Here is a 16,970-nt window from a genome sequence, read left to right on the forward strand (position 1 = left end):
AAAATATAAAGTAGACATTTAATTTGTCTCGTTGTTAGTTCTACCATCTCATTTGAACTAAAAGAGACCTAAGTTTTGTTCCATTTGATTCTACCCAAGGTGATATTTTAAACGAGATCATTATTACTTTTTCCATTTTGAAACTTGATAGTAGGACAGGCTGTTTACTCAAATGCTGAACTGCTGGCTTTTTTACTTAAATCATGACCAAAGTTCTTAGTGAAAATGGATGTTCTCAACTTGAATTTCATTAGAGATATGGAGTTGTCAGCATTTATACCTTATTTCCTGTCTCTATTTCCCCTCTCTCCCTCTCTCTCTCTCTCTCTCTCTCTCTCTCTCTCTCTCTCTCTCTCTCTCTCTCTCTCTCTCTCTCTCTCTCGCTCAGAGCCGGATGTCCTGAATGAAACTTAAATAAAGCGGAAATATCTGTAGGATGAAAACATGGCCGCGCCCGGTCTCGCACCCCCAGGACCTGACAGCTTCAAGCAGTTCACCCCCGAGTCGCTCCGTAATATCGAGGAGCGCCAATTCCAGGAGAAGATCAAGAAGAAGCCCAAGCCCAAGTCGGACAGCAGTCACCGCGAGGAAGAAGAGGAAGAACCCATGCCCAACGGTGATCTGGAGGCTGGGAAGTCCCTTCCCTTCATCTACGGGGACATTCCTAATGGGCTGGTGGCGGTACCACTGGAAGACTTGGACCCCTATTATATAAATGAGAAAGTGAGTTCCTCACCACTCAATCCCACACAGGGCTGGGCACTCCCTTCTAGTGAGGAAAGGTTAGGGGTTAGAGGGAAATTGGTACTGGTATGAGATCTGTTTAGAAAAATAATTTGAAGAAGGAACAAATGGATTGTACTATACTCACGTCTTTATAGCTTGCCTTTTAAATGTATTCTGCTTATAACTGTGTTATAAGTCCTGATGTGTGGCCCCTATATTATGCTTTTAACCAAGTTTATGAATGAGATTTTATGCTTATGGGGTAAGCACATTTAGAACCAAACTGTTTTTAGGAAACCTGATTCAGAAAGTAAGAAGCCCACTCTTATTAGACAAAAGGGAGGTTTGTGCATCGTTGTACCAGCCATGAATGAAGATAGGGATATGGCACAGAGTAATCAGCAAAGATGACCTTGTGGTATGGTATTGCTCTTTTAATAGTTTGACCACTGGGAGAGTTGATTAGAACCAGTCAATGCTCATGAAGTGTCACATAGAGCTCATAGGTACGTTATGAATGCGCTGGCTATCACAGTCACCAGGAAGATGCTGGTACTGTAGATCCTGTAACTCTGCAGTGAAGGTTTGGAGTTCTGGGCCGCAGTCCTCTTTGGTAATGCTTCTGTAGTGGTATGTGTTGATTGATGCTCTATATTGGTGCACTTACTGTGCATATACTGGTGGATGCTGGCAGCAGAGATGGGACTAGCAGGCCTCTGAATATGTATTATTAGTGCTCCTGCTAATTGAATTTGTTAGTGAGGAAAATCTCTTGTTCTGTCAAAGCAGACGGTCTGCATGCATGTGTGTCTGGGTTTCTGTTTTCTTGGAATGTGTGTGTGTGTGTGTTTTTGTGTGCATTTTTTAGGTTTAGTGTTTTTGTTTTCCTCTTCACATTTTCCTACATACAATTAGTACATCTTTATAGTATTCTTCCATTTGATCCCTTTTCCCTGCCTCACTGTACCACTTTGAAGGAGTTAGCTGCTGTTTTGGTCCCTTTCCACTTGTTTATTTTTTGCATGACTTCCCTAAGGTGTGGCAGGTAACCTAGTGGTTAGAGCGTTGGGCCAGTAACCAAAAGGTTCGAATCCCCGAGCTGACAAGGTAAATATCTGTCGTTCTGCCTCTGAGCAAGGCAGTTAACCCACTGATCCCCGGGCGCCGAAGACGTGTTTGTCGATTAAGGCAGCCCCCTGCACCTCTCTGATTCAGAGGGGTTGGGTTAAATGCGGAAGACACATTTCAGTTGAATGCATTGTTGTACAACTGACTAGGTATCCCCCTTTCCCTAAGGTCCCTGCTAAATGTGTGAAACCTTCTGGTATTTAGGAGGTGGCAAAATGACCAGGAGTGAAGCGTAGCATTTGTGTGTCATGTCCAGCTTGGTTCAGACTGTAAAGGGAGGATGATGTCATAGACTGACTAACCCATTACAAGAAGGAGCTCTAAACTAAACAAGCTATACGTACTGTACTATGTATCTACACTACAGTATCTGTGATGTTGGAGTGATATGCCAAATTGTTCCTGACCAGGCATTTATCTCATGCATTCGTTCTTTGAGGAGCGTACATGCTCCTTCATGCAACTCCTTCTTAAGACATATTGTGATAACTTCCACAGTTATAACTATGTTTATTTGGAAACTGATTGCTAACGACATCTCCTTACAGCCTCACACCAGCTAGCGCCCAGTTAAAAATACAACCACCATATCATACACTATATATATATTTTTTTGAATTTATTTATTTTTTATTTCACCTTCATTTAACCAGGTAGGCCAGTTAAGAACAAGTTCTCATTTACAACTGCGACCTGGCCAAGATATAGCAAAGCAGTGCGACACAAACAACAACACAGAGTTACACATGGAATAAACATTTGTACAGTCAATAACACAATAGAAAAAATCTTTATACAGTGTGTGCAGATGAGGTAAGATTAGGGAGGTAAGGCAATAAATAGGCCGTAGTGGCGAAGTAATTACAATTTAGCAATTAAACACTGGAGTGATAGATGTGCAGAAGATGAATGTGCAAGTAGAGATACTGGGGTGCAAAGGAGCGAAAAAATAATAATAACAATATGGGGATGAGGTAGTTCGAGGGGCTATTTACAGATGGGCTATGTAAGCTGCAGTGATCTGTGAGCTGCTCTGACAGCTGATGCTTAAAGTTAGAGAGGGAAATATGAGTCTCTACCTTCAGTGATTTTTGGAATTCGTTCCAGTCATTTGCAGCAGAGAACTGGAAGGAAAGGCGGCCAAAGGAGGAATAGGCTTTAGGGGTGACCAGTGAAATATACCGGCTGGAGCGCGCGTTACAGGTGGGTGCTGCTATGGTGACCAGTGAGCTGAGATAAGGCGGGGCTTTACCTAGCAAAGACTTATAGATGACCTGGAGCCAGTGGGTTTGGCGGCGAATATGAAGCGAGGGCCAGCCAACGAGAGCATACAGGTCGCAGCGTTGCGTAGTATATGAGGCTTTGGTGACAAAACGGATGGCACTGTGATAGACTGCATCCAATTTGCTGAGTAGAGTGTTGGAGGCCTTTTTATAAATGACATCGCCGAAGTCAAGGATTGGTAGGATAGTCAGTTTTACGAGGGTATGTTTGGCAGCATGAGTGAAGGATGCTTTGTTGCCAAATAGGAAGCCGAGTCTAGATTTAATTTTGGATTGGAGATGCTTAATGTGAGTCTGGAAGGAGAGTTTACAGTCTAACCAGACACCTAGGTATTTGTAATTGTCCACATATTCTAAGTCAGAACCGTTCAGAGTAGTGATGCTGGACGGGTGGGCGGGCAGGTGCGGGCAGCGATCGGTTGAAGAGCATGCATTTAGTTTTACTTGCAATTAAGAGCAGTTGGAGGCCACGGAAGGAGAGTTGTATGGCATTGAAACTCGTCTGGAGGTTAGTTAACACAGTGTCCAAAGAAGGGCCAGAGGTATACAGAATGGTGTCGTCTGCGTAGAGGTGGATCAGAGAATCACCCGCAGCAAGAGCGACATCATTGATGTATACAGAGAAAAGAGTCGGCCCGAGAATTGAACCCTGTGGCACCCCCATAGAGACTGCCAGAGGTCCGGACAACAGGCCCTCCGAATTGACACACTGAACTCTGTCTGAGAAGTAGTTGGTGAACCAGGCGAGGCAGTCATTTGAGAAACCATTTGAGAAACCAACCATATATATACACTACCGTTCAAATTTTGGGGTCACTTGTTTTTGAAAGAAAAGCACATTTTCTGTCCATTTAAAAGAACATCAAATTGATCAGAAATACAGTGTTGACATTGTTATTGTTGTAAATGACTATTGGTGTTGGAAACGGCTGATTTTTATGGAATATCTACATAGATGTACAGAGGCCCATTATCAGCAACCATCACTCCTGTGTTCCAATGGCACGTTGTGTTAGCTAATCCAAGTTTATCATTTTAAAAGACTAATTGATCATTAGAAAACCCTTTTGCAATTATGTTAGCACAGCTGAAAACTGTTGTACTGATTAAAGAAGCAATAAAACAGGCCTTTAGACTAATGAGTATCTGGAGCATCAGCATTTGTGGGTTTGATTACATGCTCAAAATGGCCAGAAACAAATAACTTTCTTCTGAAACTCGTCAGTCTATTCTTGTTCTGAGAATTGAAGGCTATTCCATGCGAGAAATTGCCAAGAAACTGAAGATCTCGTATAACGCTCCCTTCACAGAACAGTGCAAACTGGCTCTAATTAGAATAGAAGGAAGAGTGGGAGGCCCCGGTGCTCAACTGAGCAAGAGGACAAGTACATTAGCGTGTCTAGTTTGAGAAACAGACACCTCACAAGTCCTCAACTGGCAGCTTCATGAAATAGTACCAGCAAAACACTCAACGTCAACAGTGAAGAGGTGACTCCGAGATGCTGGCCTTCTAGGCAGAGTTCCTCTGTCCAGTGTCTGTGTTCTTTTGCCCATCTTAATCTTTTATTTTTATTGGCCAGTCTGAGATATGGCTTTTTCTTTGCAACTCTGCCTAGAAGGCCAGCATCCAGGAGTCGCCTCTTCACTGTTGACGTTGAGACTGGTGTTTTGCAGGTACTATTTAATGAAGCTGCCAGTTGAGGACTTGTGAGGCATCTGTTTCTCAAACTAGACACTCTAATGTATTTGTCCTCTTGCTCAGTTGTGCACCGGGGCCTCCCACTCCTCTTTCTATTCTGGTTAGAGCCAGTTTGCGCTGTTCTGTGAAAGGAGTAGTACACACATATGCTGATGCACCAGATACTCAACTAGTCTAAAGATGGTCCGTTTTATTGCTTCTTTAAATCAGCACAACAGTTTTCAGCTGTGCAAACATAAACTGCCTCACAACTGCCTCACAGTGTATCATGATTTAGGGCAGCCACCACATATGCCCCACTTGGTATGCATACACTTCACATATTATCTCCCATTTAGCATAAGTCAAATGGTTGCATCCCCTACCAGCCCAGGACACCAGTTCAGTTCCCCTTTCAGTTTAGGCCCTGTCCCCTCTCCCCTCAGCTTCCACCCTCAGTGTAACCCTAGCCTGGGTCTGTCCTTATAGGGCAGGAGAAGAGGGGAGGGGGTGGCTGCACCTTGAGGGGCTGGGTGTTCTAGCCTGTAAGAGAATCTGGGGCCCGCAGGGCTATAGAGACCCACTCAGCACGATCGTCCCAGGGACACAGCCAGTCACACGAGGTGTGTGTGTGTGCTCTGCCTCCTTCCGAGTTTGTGTGTACCTCCTTTTTTAGTATGTGTGCCTCCTGTGAGCTAAAAATCCATGGACTTCTACAGTGGCAGCCATAGGAGGGGTGATGGTGTGGTACAATAACCCCTCCTCCTTCCTCCCCTCTTCCTTACCCCTTTGCCCTGGCCTATCGGTTATGCTTAGCGCTCTCCTTCACTATCGGTTATGCTTAGCGCTCTCCTTCTCCTGCTCCCTTTCTCCATTGATCTCCTCTCCTCCCTGTCCTTGAGGAGGGACAGAGGTAGACTCGTTCATCGGGTGGTGGTCAGGGCTCCCTCATGCACATCTCTCTCATGTCTGGAGTTGCGTCTCTGACCTCCCTCCCTAGATCCCTGTGTGTGTGCTTGTGTAAGAGTGAATGAGTGTGTGTGTGTGTGTATGCATGTATGCTGTGACACCTCTCCCTCACTCTGCCCTGCCAAGGTCAGTTACCTTTGTCTCGCATACCGTAGGCCGTGCTGTGTGTGTGTGTGTTTTTTTTCACACTATGAAAAATACACACACTATGCTATTTTCAAATTAAACACAATACCTTGCTCTTGTTAAAGCTACACACACAGGACAATAGGCATCCCCCCTCCTCAGCCATTCAGAGCATTTTACTACCTACCTTCCTCCCCCTTCTCATCCACACCTATGCCTTTTATGACACCTATGGGAGCCCTGGCATACATATTCATGTGTCGCCTCAATACTTCCTCCTCAATCTCTCTACCTCTTCTCTCTCTCTACCTCTCCTCTCTAGGTTTTTCATCCTCTACTCTACTTGACCGCCAATTCCCCCCTCCCCTCCTTCTCTTCCCACTTCAAGCTTACGTGTGTCCATGTGGTGTGTGTGTGTCAGTGTGTGTCAGTGTGTGTCAGTGTGTGCCTGTGTGTGTGTGTGTTGCTGTCAGCTGCAGTGAAATCTAATCACAGCACTTAAGCATCAAGTAAAGGGGGGAGGGAGAGAGAGGGGGAGGGTGGACTGGTGAGGGAGAAGTGCAGTTGCTGCTGTTCCTGTTCTCCCCTAGCTGTGATGGGGGAAAGGATAGGAATGGAGAGGAAAGGAAGAGAGACAGAAGAGGAGAGGGAGAAAGAGGAGTGGAGGAGAAAAGAGAAGAGAAAAGTGGAGGAAAGAGGAGAGGAGAGGACTGCATGGGCATCTGAAATGTCTGGAGTGATTAGGAAGGCTAAAAGCTTCAGGAGTTACACAGGTTGTGTGTGTGTGTGCATGTGTGTGTAAGTGTGTATGTGTGCTTGCGTGCAAGCGTATGTGCGCGCGTGTGTGAGAGTGTGACATTGTGTGTGTGAGTGTGTGTGTGTTGGAGATAGGGTTCAATTTAAGTTGTACAAGTGCTTGTGTATTGGAGACGCCTCAGTGAACTCTGTGTGTATGTGTCAGACAAACGTCCAGGGCCTGAGGGGTATACTACAAAGCAGAAGCAAGGATTTAGCCAGCTAACTTGCCTAAATAACCTGAAATAACTTTACATTTATTAGAAATATATTCTTTAAACTTGCCATGGTCTAATTCACTCAACAACCAAAAGCACATATGGAAGTTTAGCTTTCCTACTGAATCAGAAAATGAATAGTTATTGTTGTTTATCAAAGTTAACTGGCTAACTCAATGATCTTGCTTTGTAGTATACTCCTCTAGAGGCTATACTCTAAGAAAAAAGGTGCTATCTATAACCTAAAAAGGTTATTTGGCTGCCCCAATAGGAGAACACTTTGAAGAACCCTTTTTGGTTTCAGGTAAAAACCACAGAGGGTTCTACCTGGAACCCAAAAGGGTTCTTCTACCTGGAACCAGAAATGGTTATCCTATGGGGACAGCCAATAACCCCTTTTTCTAAGAGTGTACATAGAAATGTTAAACTAGGCAATACTGCATTATTGGATGTTTCATACAGCAAACATAGCCTGTTTAGCATCTGCAGTAGCTTTAGCCTGGTTGTCAGATCCGTTTGTGCTTCAGACAACTATGCCTCTCCCCTGTTGGTCGTTATTTGACGTCATAACGAAGACACACTCACTAAAGCTGAAACAGGTCTGGTGTAGCGTTGACCCTTGCTAACCATTCTATCTCTATGGTGTAACCAGTATCTCTCCTGCTAGTCATTCTATCTCTATGGTGTGTATAGCATTGAACCTTGCTTGTCATTCATTCTCTATTACCAACGTCTCTCCCACATGGCAGGCTTCTATGGTACCAAAAAGACTGGATGAGTAGCAGCCTGACTGGCCATTTCCACTGTCTGCTGCTGATCACACAGAGACAGGGAATAGCCAGAATATGGCCTTTATACACTGGTATCATTAACCATAGCTAGGTCCCACGTTAGTGACTTCACTCGCTTCCTATCACGCCATGACTTGTATTTTAAAGAGGCACATTTGGGAGTGGGAAGTTATTACATTATGATCCCCCCTTTCGTCTCTCTCGCTCTCTCTCTCTCTCGTACTCTCTCTCTGGGGTGTAGTAAATTAGAGCGAGGGCTAGGCTTTAGTGCTCTGTCTGAGTCCTTAGTGTCTGATGACACAGCATTCTTCTGTACGGGTCTGAGGAGGAGAGGGGGAGGGAGGGAGTGAGGCAGGAAGGGAGGGAGGGGGGAGCACACCACACCGCACGGGAATGATGCTCCATGGAGGTGGACTGGCTATGTAGTTACATATGTGTGCTGGGTAGGGAGGGAGTGTGTGAGGGAGGGGAGGGGGTGTGGTTGGATAATGATGTGTTAGCATAAATGCTGGTTGTATAAATACCAGCCGGTAGGTTAAGTATAGGGTACACTTTACAGACAGTAATCTGTGCCCGTCAACTCTGTATGTGTTAATGCACACGTCTATTAGCCAGGGTTTGCGATGGCTTGTCTCGCTGAATGTTTCTGTATTTGAAGGTCATTGAAGTCTTGGACTATGATTTACACCAAAGTCATTGCTGAGTTCAGGTGTTTAAAGAACAGTCTATGTTAACCCCTCCAGCTGTGGTACTATGTTGTAGCATACAGCTCCCCCCCTCCCTCGGTGATCTACTTTTTATTGTTTCCTCTGCATAACCCTGTCATCTCTTTCTCTCTTTCTCTGCTGCATGCTGCCTACCCATCCCTCCCTCCTCCCTCCCTCTACCCATACATCTCTGCTTTGGCTCTCTCCCCTATGCAGCCCTCAGTGTTTTCTTCTGCATTCCTCCCTCTGCTCCTCCACAACTCCTTCCCCTCTCTCTCTCTCTCTCTCTCTCTCTCTCTCTCTCTCTCTCTCTCTCTCTCTCTCTCTCTCTCTCTCTCTCTCTCTCTCTCTCTCTCTCTCTCTCTCTCTCTCTCTCTCTCTCTCTCTCTCTCTCTCTCTCTCTCTCTCTCTCTCTCTCTCTCTCTCTCTCTCTCTCTCTCTCTCTCTCTCTCTCACTGCATGCTTCTCCCCCTCCCTCCTTCCTCTTTCTCTCTTAGGTTTTCTCTGCAGCTGCATTCTGCCTCTTATTCCTGCATATGTGTCTTTCTCCTCAAAGCTTCTATTGTGGATGATGAAGCTTGCAGTAGCTTTGTAGCAAGTCAGTCATGAAACGTTCCGTTTACATTGTGTGTGTATACATGTATGTTTGTGTGTGTGTTTGCACATGTATGTTTGTGTGTGTGTGTGTGTGTGTGTGTGTGTGTACAAGTATATACATCTTAGTGTGTGTACTGTGTATAGGATCCGTGCCACTCTGTGTGATTGTATGTGTTTATGCATGTGAACCGGGCTTTTGATTGTCCCACAGACCATGCCTTTGAGAGTCCAGCACACTCATGCACTATACGGTCGATAAGTACAGGACTATTTCAATATGTCAAAGAATCCGAGGCTAGCTAGCAATATATGTAAATTGATTGCAGTATGTACGCCATAGTGGTTGACCTTAATTGAAACACAGGCCTAGCGCATCGGGATTAAACCGTTGTATGGTGTGCGTGCATGTGTGTGTGTGTGAATGTGTGCATGTGTGTGTGTGTGTGTGTGTTTGTGTGTACGTGGAGAACAGATATCACTTTGATAACTGTTTGGGAGCAGCCACCCTCAGAGCGGGGTGGACAACAACCGGATGCATCTGGTGTTCAGGGGAAATGGAAAGAGAGCCTGTGACGCGACCTCCGCTTTTGTACGTTAACACTCCCTCTTAACTCCTCCTCCACATTTACTGGATTTATTGAACAGTGCAGAAGAAAACCTCCCTGTACCAGGACTTTATGGATGATGTGGAGCCAGAAAAGTTAGTGTAGGCACTTACGGTATGGATGATTGTATGCTGGTCACACTTCTGCTGGGACATCTCTTCTCACTCACTCACTCACTCACTCACTCACTCACTCACTCACTCACTCACTCACTCACTCACTCACTCACACACTCACACACTCACACACACACACACACACACACACACACACACACACACACACACACACACACAGTCTTGTTGTACAGCTAACCTTGTGAGGACACACAATTCAGTCCCATTCAAAAGCAGATTTTCCCTAAACCCTAACCTTAACCCTAAAACCTAACCCTAACCTTAAAACTAACCATAGCTCCTAACCCTAAAACTAACCCTGGCTCCTAACCGTAACCCTTAACCTAATTCTAACCCTAACACTAATTCTAACCTTAACCCTAAATCCCCTAGAAATAGCATTTGACCTTGTGGGGACTAACAAAATGTCCCCAGTTTCTCTCAGAGTTAACCCCACCACAATCACCCCAGCCCCAATAGGCCGGGGCTCGTTTATGGGTTGGGAGTGGTTGTTGAGAGGCTGGAGTCAGCAGATCCTGGCCTGATCGATGGCAGCATTTGCAGTTCTCTTCCAGTAAGAGCTTTAAGCTGGGAGAGGAAGACAGACATTTGGCCACAGACTGGAGAGAGGGGAGAGCTTCTCTTCCTGTCCCGTCTCCTGTCGTAAGGCAGCCTTTCTATAGAGGTTACTGTAGAGGTGAAACCTAGCCAGGAAAGAAGGAACACACACAGACACTGGGATCTCTTACCATCACTGCCAGTCAGGGGCTCTTAGTTACTCTAACTGGAAGTGGTACAATAGTTAGGCCAGATGGTGCAAAGGGGTTGGGTACTTATTTAAATGGATAACAAGTTGTTGAAACATGACATTTTCTGGATAAAGGGTTGTTATAAGGCTATTCAGACCTGGGCATTGAATCCCATTATATATTTTTCACGCGTTCTGTAATACTTGTGAAATATGTCTTTACATGAGTAAAAGAGGCTTGTGTATGTGCTAGGTGTCACGGGTGTCATAAAGGACGGACCAAGGCGCAGCGTGAGTTGAGTTCCACATCTTTTATTTAAGTGAAACTTCAAAAAACAATAAACAAACAACGACCGTGAAAGCCGTGGTGCTGAATGCACTTACACAAAACAATATCCCACAAAGCAGGTGGGAGAAAGGGCTTCCTAAATATGATACCTAATTAGAGGCAACGATTACCAGCTGCCTCTAATTGGGAACCATACAAATCACCAACATAGAAGACCAATGACTAGAACACCCCCCTAGTCACGCTCTGACCTAAACACCATAGAGAACCAAGGGCTCTCTATGGTCAGGGCGTGATACTAGGCCTTTAGTGGAAGATACTTTTAAGATCATGGTTGACTTAAGGTTAGAAGTCTCTGTCTTACTATTCTATAATGAGAGAAGATGTTGTGGTTCTCTTTGCTGTTCACCCTGTGCCCTAGTATGTTTTAAAGCACAAGGTTAGACTCAGCACATCTTAGGATAGACCCTGCTCATACCTCAGTATCACATTATACACTGAGTGTTAAAACATTTAAGAACACCTGCTCTTTCCATGACATAGACTGACCAGGTGAATCCAGGTGAAAGCTATGATCCCTTATTGATGTCACTTGTGAAATCCACTTCAATCAGTGTAGATGAAGGGGAGGAGGGAGGTTAAAGAAGGATTTTTAAATCTTGAAACATGTATTGTGTATGTGTGCCATTCAGAGGGTGAATGGACAAGACAAAAGATTGAAGCGCCTTTGAATGTGGAATGGTAGGTGCACCGGAATGGAGGCTGTTCTGAGGGCAAAAGGGGGAGGGCACAACTCAATATTAGAAAGGTGGTCTTACTGTTTGGTATACTCAGTGTATATTCTCTGTTTATATCTCATATCTCGATATCAGGTGTACGCTCTTGTTGATTGCTTTTGGGAGGAAATGCACAGAGCATTTCAGGTTAAAGTGGGTTTAAACTTTTAAAGTCGTAATACAAAATAATTATTCTTGCAGTGAAAGGACATGGCAAACTGAAGTAGCAAGTTCCATAAAATAGGTGGAGCCACTCTGTGTGCCCTAAGATTCAGAGATGAGCACAGGAATTAGATCAGCCAATGAACAGTCAGCTTGGTATACCATAGTCATGACTTTCCATTTCTGTTGTCTCAGCATGGGGCCCACAGTGACAGTCTTTTATACATGTCCTGTATGTGTCATGACTTGTATTGCTCTTGTTAATGCAACTTACTCTCTCTCGCTCTCGCTCTCTCTCTCTCTCTCTCTCTCTCTCTCTCTCTCTCTCTCTCTCTCTCTCTCTCGCTCTCGCTCTCGCTCTCTCTCTCCACAGACGTTTATAGTCCTAAACAAAGGGAAAACAATCTTCCGCTTCCACGCCACGGACTCCTTGTACGTCATCAGCCCTTTTAGTCTCTTTAGGCGAATAGCAATTAAGATTTTGATACACTCATATCCTTTCAAGTGGTGCATTGTCTTGCTTTGAGATTATGATTTTGTTGTTTATCATGTGGAAATTACAAAGCACATATATTTATTCTATGTATTGTGCACAATCTTAAGGTTGAAGGAGCTTGTGATTGTGATGTTTTCTTTTGATTGGTTGAAGAAACAGAAAAGAAGTGATACAGGCCAAATCATCCTTGTGCGTTGATCTGGATCTTGTGTCCCACACCATTCTGGAACATCTTCCTTCCTTTGTCCTTTCATCGATGGCATATATGTCATTGTAATGTCTCACAGTATATTCAGCTATGTTGCTACAGTATGTTGATGGGTGGTGGGGTGTATATGGTCAATCTTTTCTTAACTCTCTTCCCTCTCACGGTATTCAGTATGATCATCATGAGCACCATTTTGACCAACTGTGTTTTCATGACGTTTAGTGATCCTCCAGAATGGAACAAGATAGTAGAGTAAGTATTGATTTATAACTCCCTATGTACATTCATAAACTGTTTGTAAAACATTTATAAACTAGTATGCATTTATTCACATATCTCACCCTTTTACTGTCTCTCGTCTTATTTTGCTCTAGGTATACCTTCACAGGTATCTACACCTTCGAATCGCTTACCAAGATTGTGGCGCGAGGCTTTTGTATAGACGGGTTCACTTTTCTACGAGATCCATGGAACTGGCTGGACTTCATGGTGATCTCTATGGCGTAAGTAGTCCACCTCCTCCCTGTATCCCTCTCTCTACACCTACGTCTCTCTAAAGTTCCATCTCTCTCTGCACCTTCGTCTCTCTCTACACCTCCATCTCTCTCTATACCTCCAACTCTACCAGAGTGACAAGGTTGGGCCAGGCAGGACATTCCATATCAGAGAATATTTCAAAACATGCAAAATAATCCAAGATGTAGAAGCATCTCCAAATACTAATTCAACAGAATATAATTCATTAAACTGAGTCAATCAATCAATTGAACATACAGTATATGTAAGTACAGGTATATTTGTAATGTTGCATTTTATGTGAGTGACACAAACATATGGATGGGTTTGTTTAAAGAGAAGCCACTTAAATGTTGTGGCTCACTAATTCAATTCTAGAGAGTGACATAGCTCATTGAAATGATGTAGAGCTTATACAGATGTGTAAAATGTATGATGAATGATTACTCCGCTGTTTCTCTCTTTAAAAACAACACGTTGCATAAAGCCACACACACAACTCAAAGTCAGAATAGAAAATGTTGGTGGGAAAATATCCTACTGAAGAACATGATTTCAAAGAACAGGGATAGCAGTCTCTGAGAATTTGGTAAAAGGGAGATTTGGATGATTGAAAGTTATGCAAATATTGAAATTGTTAGAGTTTGGCAATGAATGATTGCCCTGCCTGAATTTTGCCTCAACAATAAATTTTCTCTGATTTATATGTGTAATATTGTGAAACATTTTGGGCCATGTTTTATTTAATATTCTCCCATCTCTTATGTCTTCTCCATCTTATTGTGAGTCCCTCTTATGTCAGACTTTCCTGTATGTTAACATCTGAGTATTGTGTTGTTATTTTAAGGGTCAAATAGGGATATGGCGGTAGAGAGTATTGTATGTATGTATTTCTTTATTTCATTTTACCCCCTATCTTCCTTTCTTTTTCTTTATTTCATTTTTGTATTTTTTTGTATTTTAAGGTTGGGGTCAATTCTGTTTCAATTCAGTCAATTCAGGAAGTAAACTGTACTTCCAATTCCATTTTCTCTCAGTTCTTTTCAATGAGAAAAAAAAATGCAATTGCAATTTCAGTTTACTTATTGAATTGACTGAATTGAAATGGCATTGACTCCAACTCTGCCTTCTGTCTCTCATTCTGTAATGGCTGTTGAGTAACTGTGAGCTGAACCACTCTGCAGGTGTATAACAGAGTTTGTAAACCTAGGCAATTTGTCAGCTGTGCGTACGTTCAGGGTTCTGAAAACAATTTCTGTTATCCCAGGTAAGACTATGCATGTGTGTGTGTGTGCGGGCAGGGGAGTCACGGTGGGTCAGTGTTATAGTGCCTTCAGAAAGTATTCACACCCCTTGACTTTTTGCACATTTTGTCGTGTTACAGCCTAATTTTAAAATGGATTAAATTGAGATTTGTGTCACTGGCCTACACACAATACCCCATAATGTCAAAGTGCAATTATGTTTTTATAATTTTTTACAAATTAATTACAAATGAAAGCTGAAATGTTGTGAGTCAATAATATTCAACCACTTTGTTGTGGCAAGCCTAAATAAGTTCAGGAGTAATAATTTGCTTAATAAGTTGCATGGACTCACTCTGTGTGCAATAATAGTGTTAACCATGATTTTTGAATGACTACCTCATCTCTGCATATACAATTATCTGTAAGGTCCCTCAGTCGAACAGTGAATTTCAAATACAGATTCAACTATAAAGACCAGGCAAGTTTTCCAATGCCTCACAAAGAAGGGGACCTATTGCTAGATGGGTAAAAATAAAAAAAGTAGACATTGAATATTCCTTTGAGCATGGTGAAGTTATTAATTACACTTATTGATGGTGTATCAGTACACAACAGTCACTACAAAGATACAGGTGTCCTTCCTAACTCAATTGCCGGAGAGGAAGGAAACTGCTCAGGGATTTCACCATGAGGCCAATGCTGACTTTAAAACAGTTACAGAGTAGCTGTGATTGGTTAAACTGAGGATGGATCAATAACATTGTATTTACTCCACAGTACAACCCCTGTTTGCAATAAGGCACTAAAGTAAAACTGCAAAAAAATGAATGAACCTGAAAGCAAATCCAAGACATGACTGAGTACCACTCATCATATTTTCAAGAATGGTGGTGGCTGCATCATGTTATGGGTATGCTTGTCATTGACAAGGACTAGGGAGTTTTTTTTAGGATAAAAATAAACAGAATAGAGCTAAGCACACACAAAATCCTAGAGGAAAACCTTGTTCAGTGTGCTTTCCAACAGACACGGGACGACAAATTCACCTTTCAGCAGGACAATAACCTAAGGCACAAAGCTAAATATGCACTGGGGTAGCTTAAAAAGACAACATTGAATGTTCCTGAGTGGCCTAGTTACAGTTTTGACTTAAATTGGCTTGAAAATCTATGGCAAGACTCGAAAATGGCTGTCTGGCAATGGTCAATAACCAACTTGACAGAGCTTGTGAAGAATTTTAGAAAGAATAATGCGCAAATATTGTACAATCCAGGTGTGCAAAGCTCATAGGCCCATATTCTGACCCGAGTTAAGTGCCGTAAATGGAATGTAATTCCCTTTTTATGCGCTTTTCTCTCTATGCATATTCTGACCTTGAACTTAAGCACGAGAATAGTATGCTATTCACCCACTATTAGTTTTAGGTGGAGCTTGAATAAATGAAGGTGTGGCGGAGGTGTGTTTAAAGGGGTTCACCTAGGGGTCATGATAGGGGCTGTACCAAATGTTTGATATATTATAATAATTGCTTATGTTGTATTAATAGAAGGGGAGGGGTTATAAGACCCCTCCCTCCTTACATTTATAGGTTCCTAGACTACAGATTAACAATATATATACATTATGAGGTTTAATATTGTTCCACAGTACTTTTCAGGCTCTCTGCCTCTTATGAGGAAACTGTCTGAGAAATGTGTGACTGTGAAGACAGAACTCTGCAGGGGAGTGTAAGAGATAAGAGATAAGTCAGACATTCCACTATAAATCAACTTGAACATTTACTGCTAAGCTTTTAGATACCTATATAAACAAGAGTTTTAGTGTTGAGTAGGCATGGTTTTGGTCTCAGGAGTAGAAGAGAATGACGTAGGCAGTGACATCACTAGGGCTGGACTTCGGGTTTAATAAAACAAATTGGGACCTTTTTATATTTTGCAGAACTTACTCGGAAACATGCGTTATGTTCCTGATGTCAACTTCTGTCTGCAATTGCATTAATAAAGGATTTTGAATGATTTAATTAAAGATATTGTCATAATGCTAATTTCACCAAAGAGCCAAGATTGACAAGGAACAAGGAAACGAACCCCAACAGTGTCTACAGATAAGCTGTATTCTGACTTTGACTTACTTCCCTAATAATTCCAACACCTTTACGCGCGAAACCATGAACAAGGTCTAGCGAACATACCATTTGTTGTTGATATAAATACCACCATTCTCCATGCATTATAATTTACAACTTGATAAGATGTATTGATAAGAGCTAGGTAAATGAGTAATCCGTTTGGAGAAGGGGATTAGAAATACACATAGCAATTGTTTCAGATGATTTTTCTTTATGATCCGTGAAGATGAGTGTGAAACCAACCATATGGAAGCAAACTGAAAATCACATCAACATGACATGTATTGAGGCCCCTTTTTCATAGTGATGGATTGATTATCACAGCTTTCAGGATGAATAAAACCACTGTATTTTTTAGTTATCAACATAAAATTGTCATCCATAAAGGCTCTCCCCAAAAAAACCATATAAAAGTATTTTTATATCTACCAGTTGGTGCTGAAACGGAGACAAATATGTATAGATGGATTTCTTTCATTGGTCCCTATATTCTGAACCCGTTCTCACTATGTATTCTATGTAGTCTGTCGACAAAATTTGAATTAAAGGTGAAACGTATTTAAAGGGATGGCTTAAGATAAATGTACTGAAAACCCCATTGAATGAAAACTCCACAAGAAAATACAGTATGTTGGCCAGCAAGTGGGAGGGTTTTCAATGG

The 16,970-nt window shown here is 42.6% G+C and overlaps 1 protein-coding gene across 6 annotated transcripts in view; it reads left to right on the forward strand.

Annotated features, from left to right (window-relative positions):
- LOC139560258 (sodium channel protein type 8 subunit alpha-like) overlaps positions 1-16,970 on the forward strand; it is a 110,404-nt gene that overhangs the window by 9,104 nt on the left and 84,330 nt on the right. For all 6 annotated transcript variants that reach the window (XM_071376875.1, XM_071376900.1, XM_071376890.1 and 3 more), the window contains exons 2-5: positions 389-723; positions 12,088-12,205; positions 12,580-12,670; positions 12,793-12,921. In XM_071376875.1, the coding sequence (XP_071232976.1) occupies positions 445-723; positions 12,088-12,205; positions 12,580-12,670; positions 12,793-12,921 (617 nt within the window). In that variant the 5' untranslated portion in view covers positions 389-444. The remainder of the gene's footprint in view (positions 1-388; positions 724-12,087; positions 12,206-12,579; positions 12,671-12,792; positions 12,922-16,970) is intronic.

Source organism: Salvelinus alpinus, chromosome 2 (assembly GCF_045679555.1).
Source record: "Salvelinus alpinus chromosome 2, SLU_Salpinus.1, whole genome shotgun sequence".
Taxonomy (NCBI): Eukaryota; Metazoa; Chordata; class Actinopteri; order Salmoniformes; family Salmonidae; genus Salvelinus; species Salvelinus alpinus.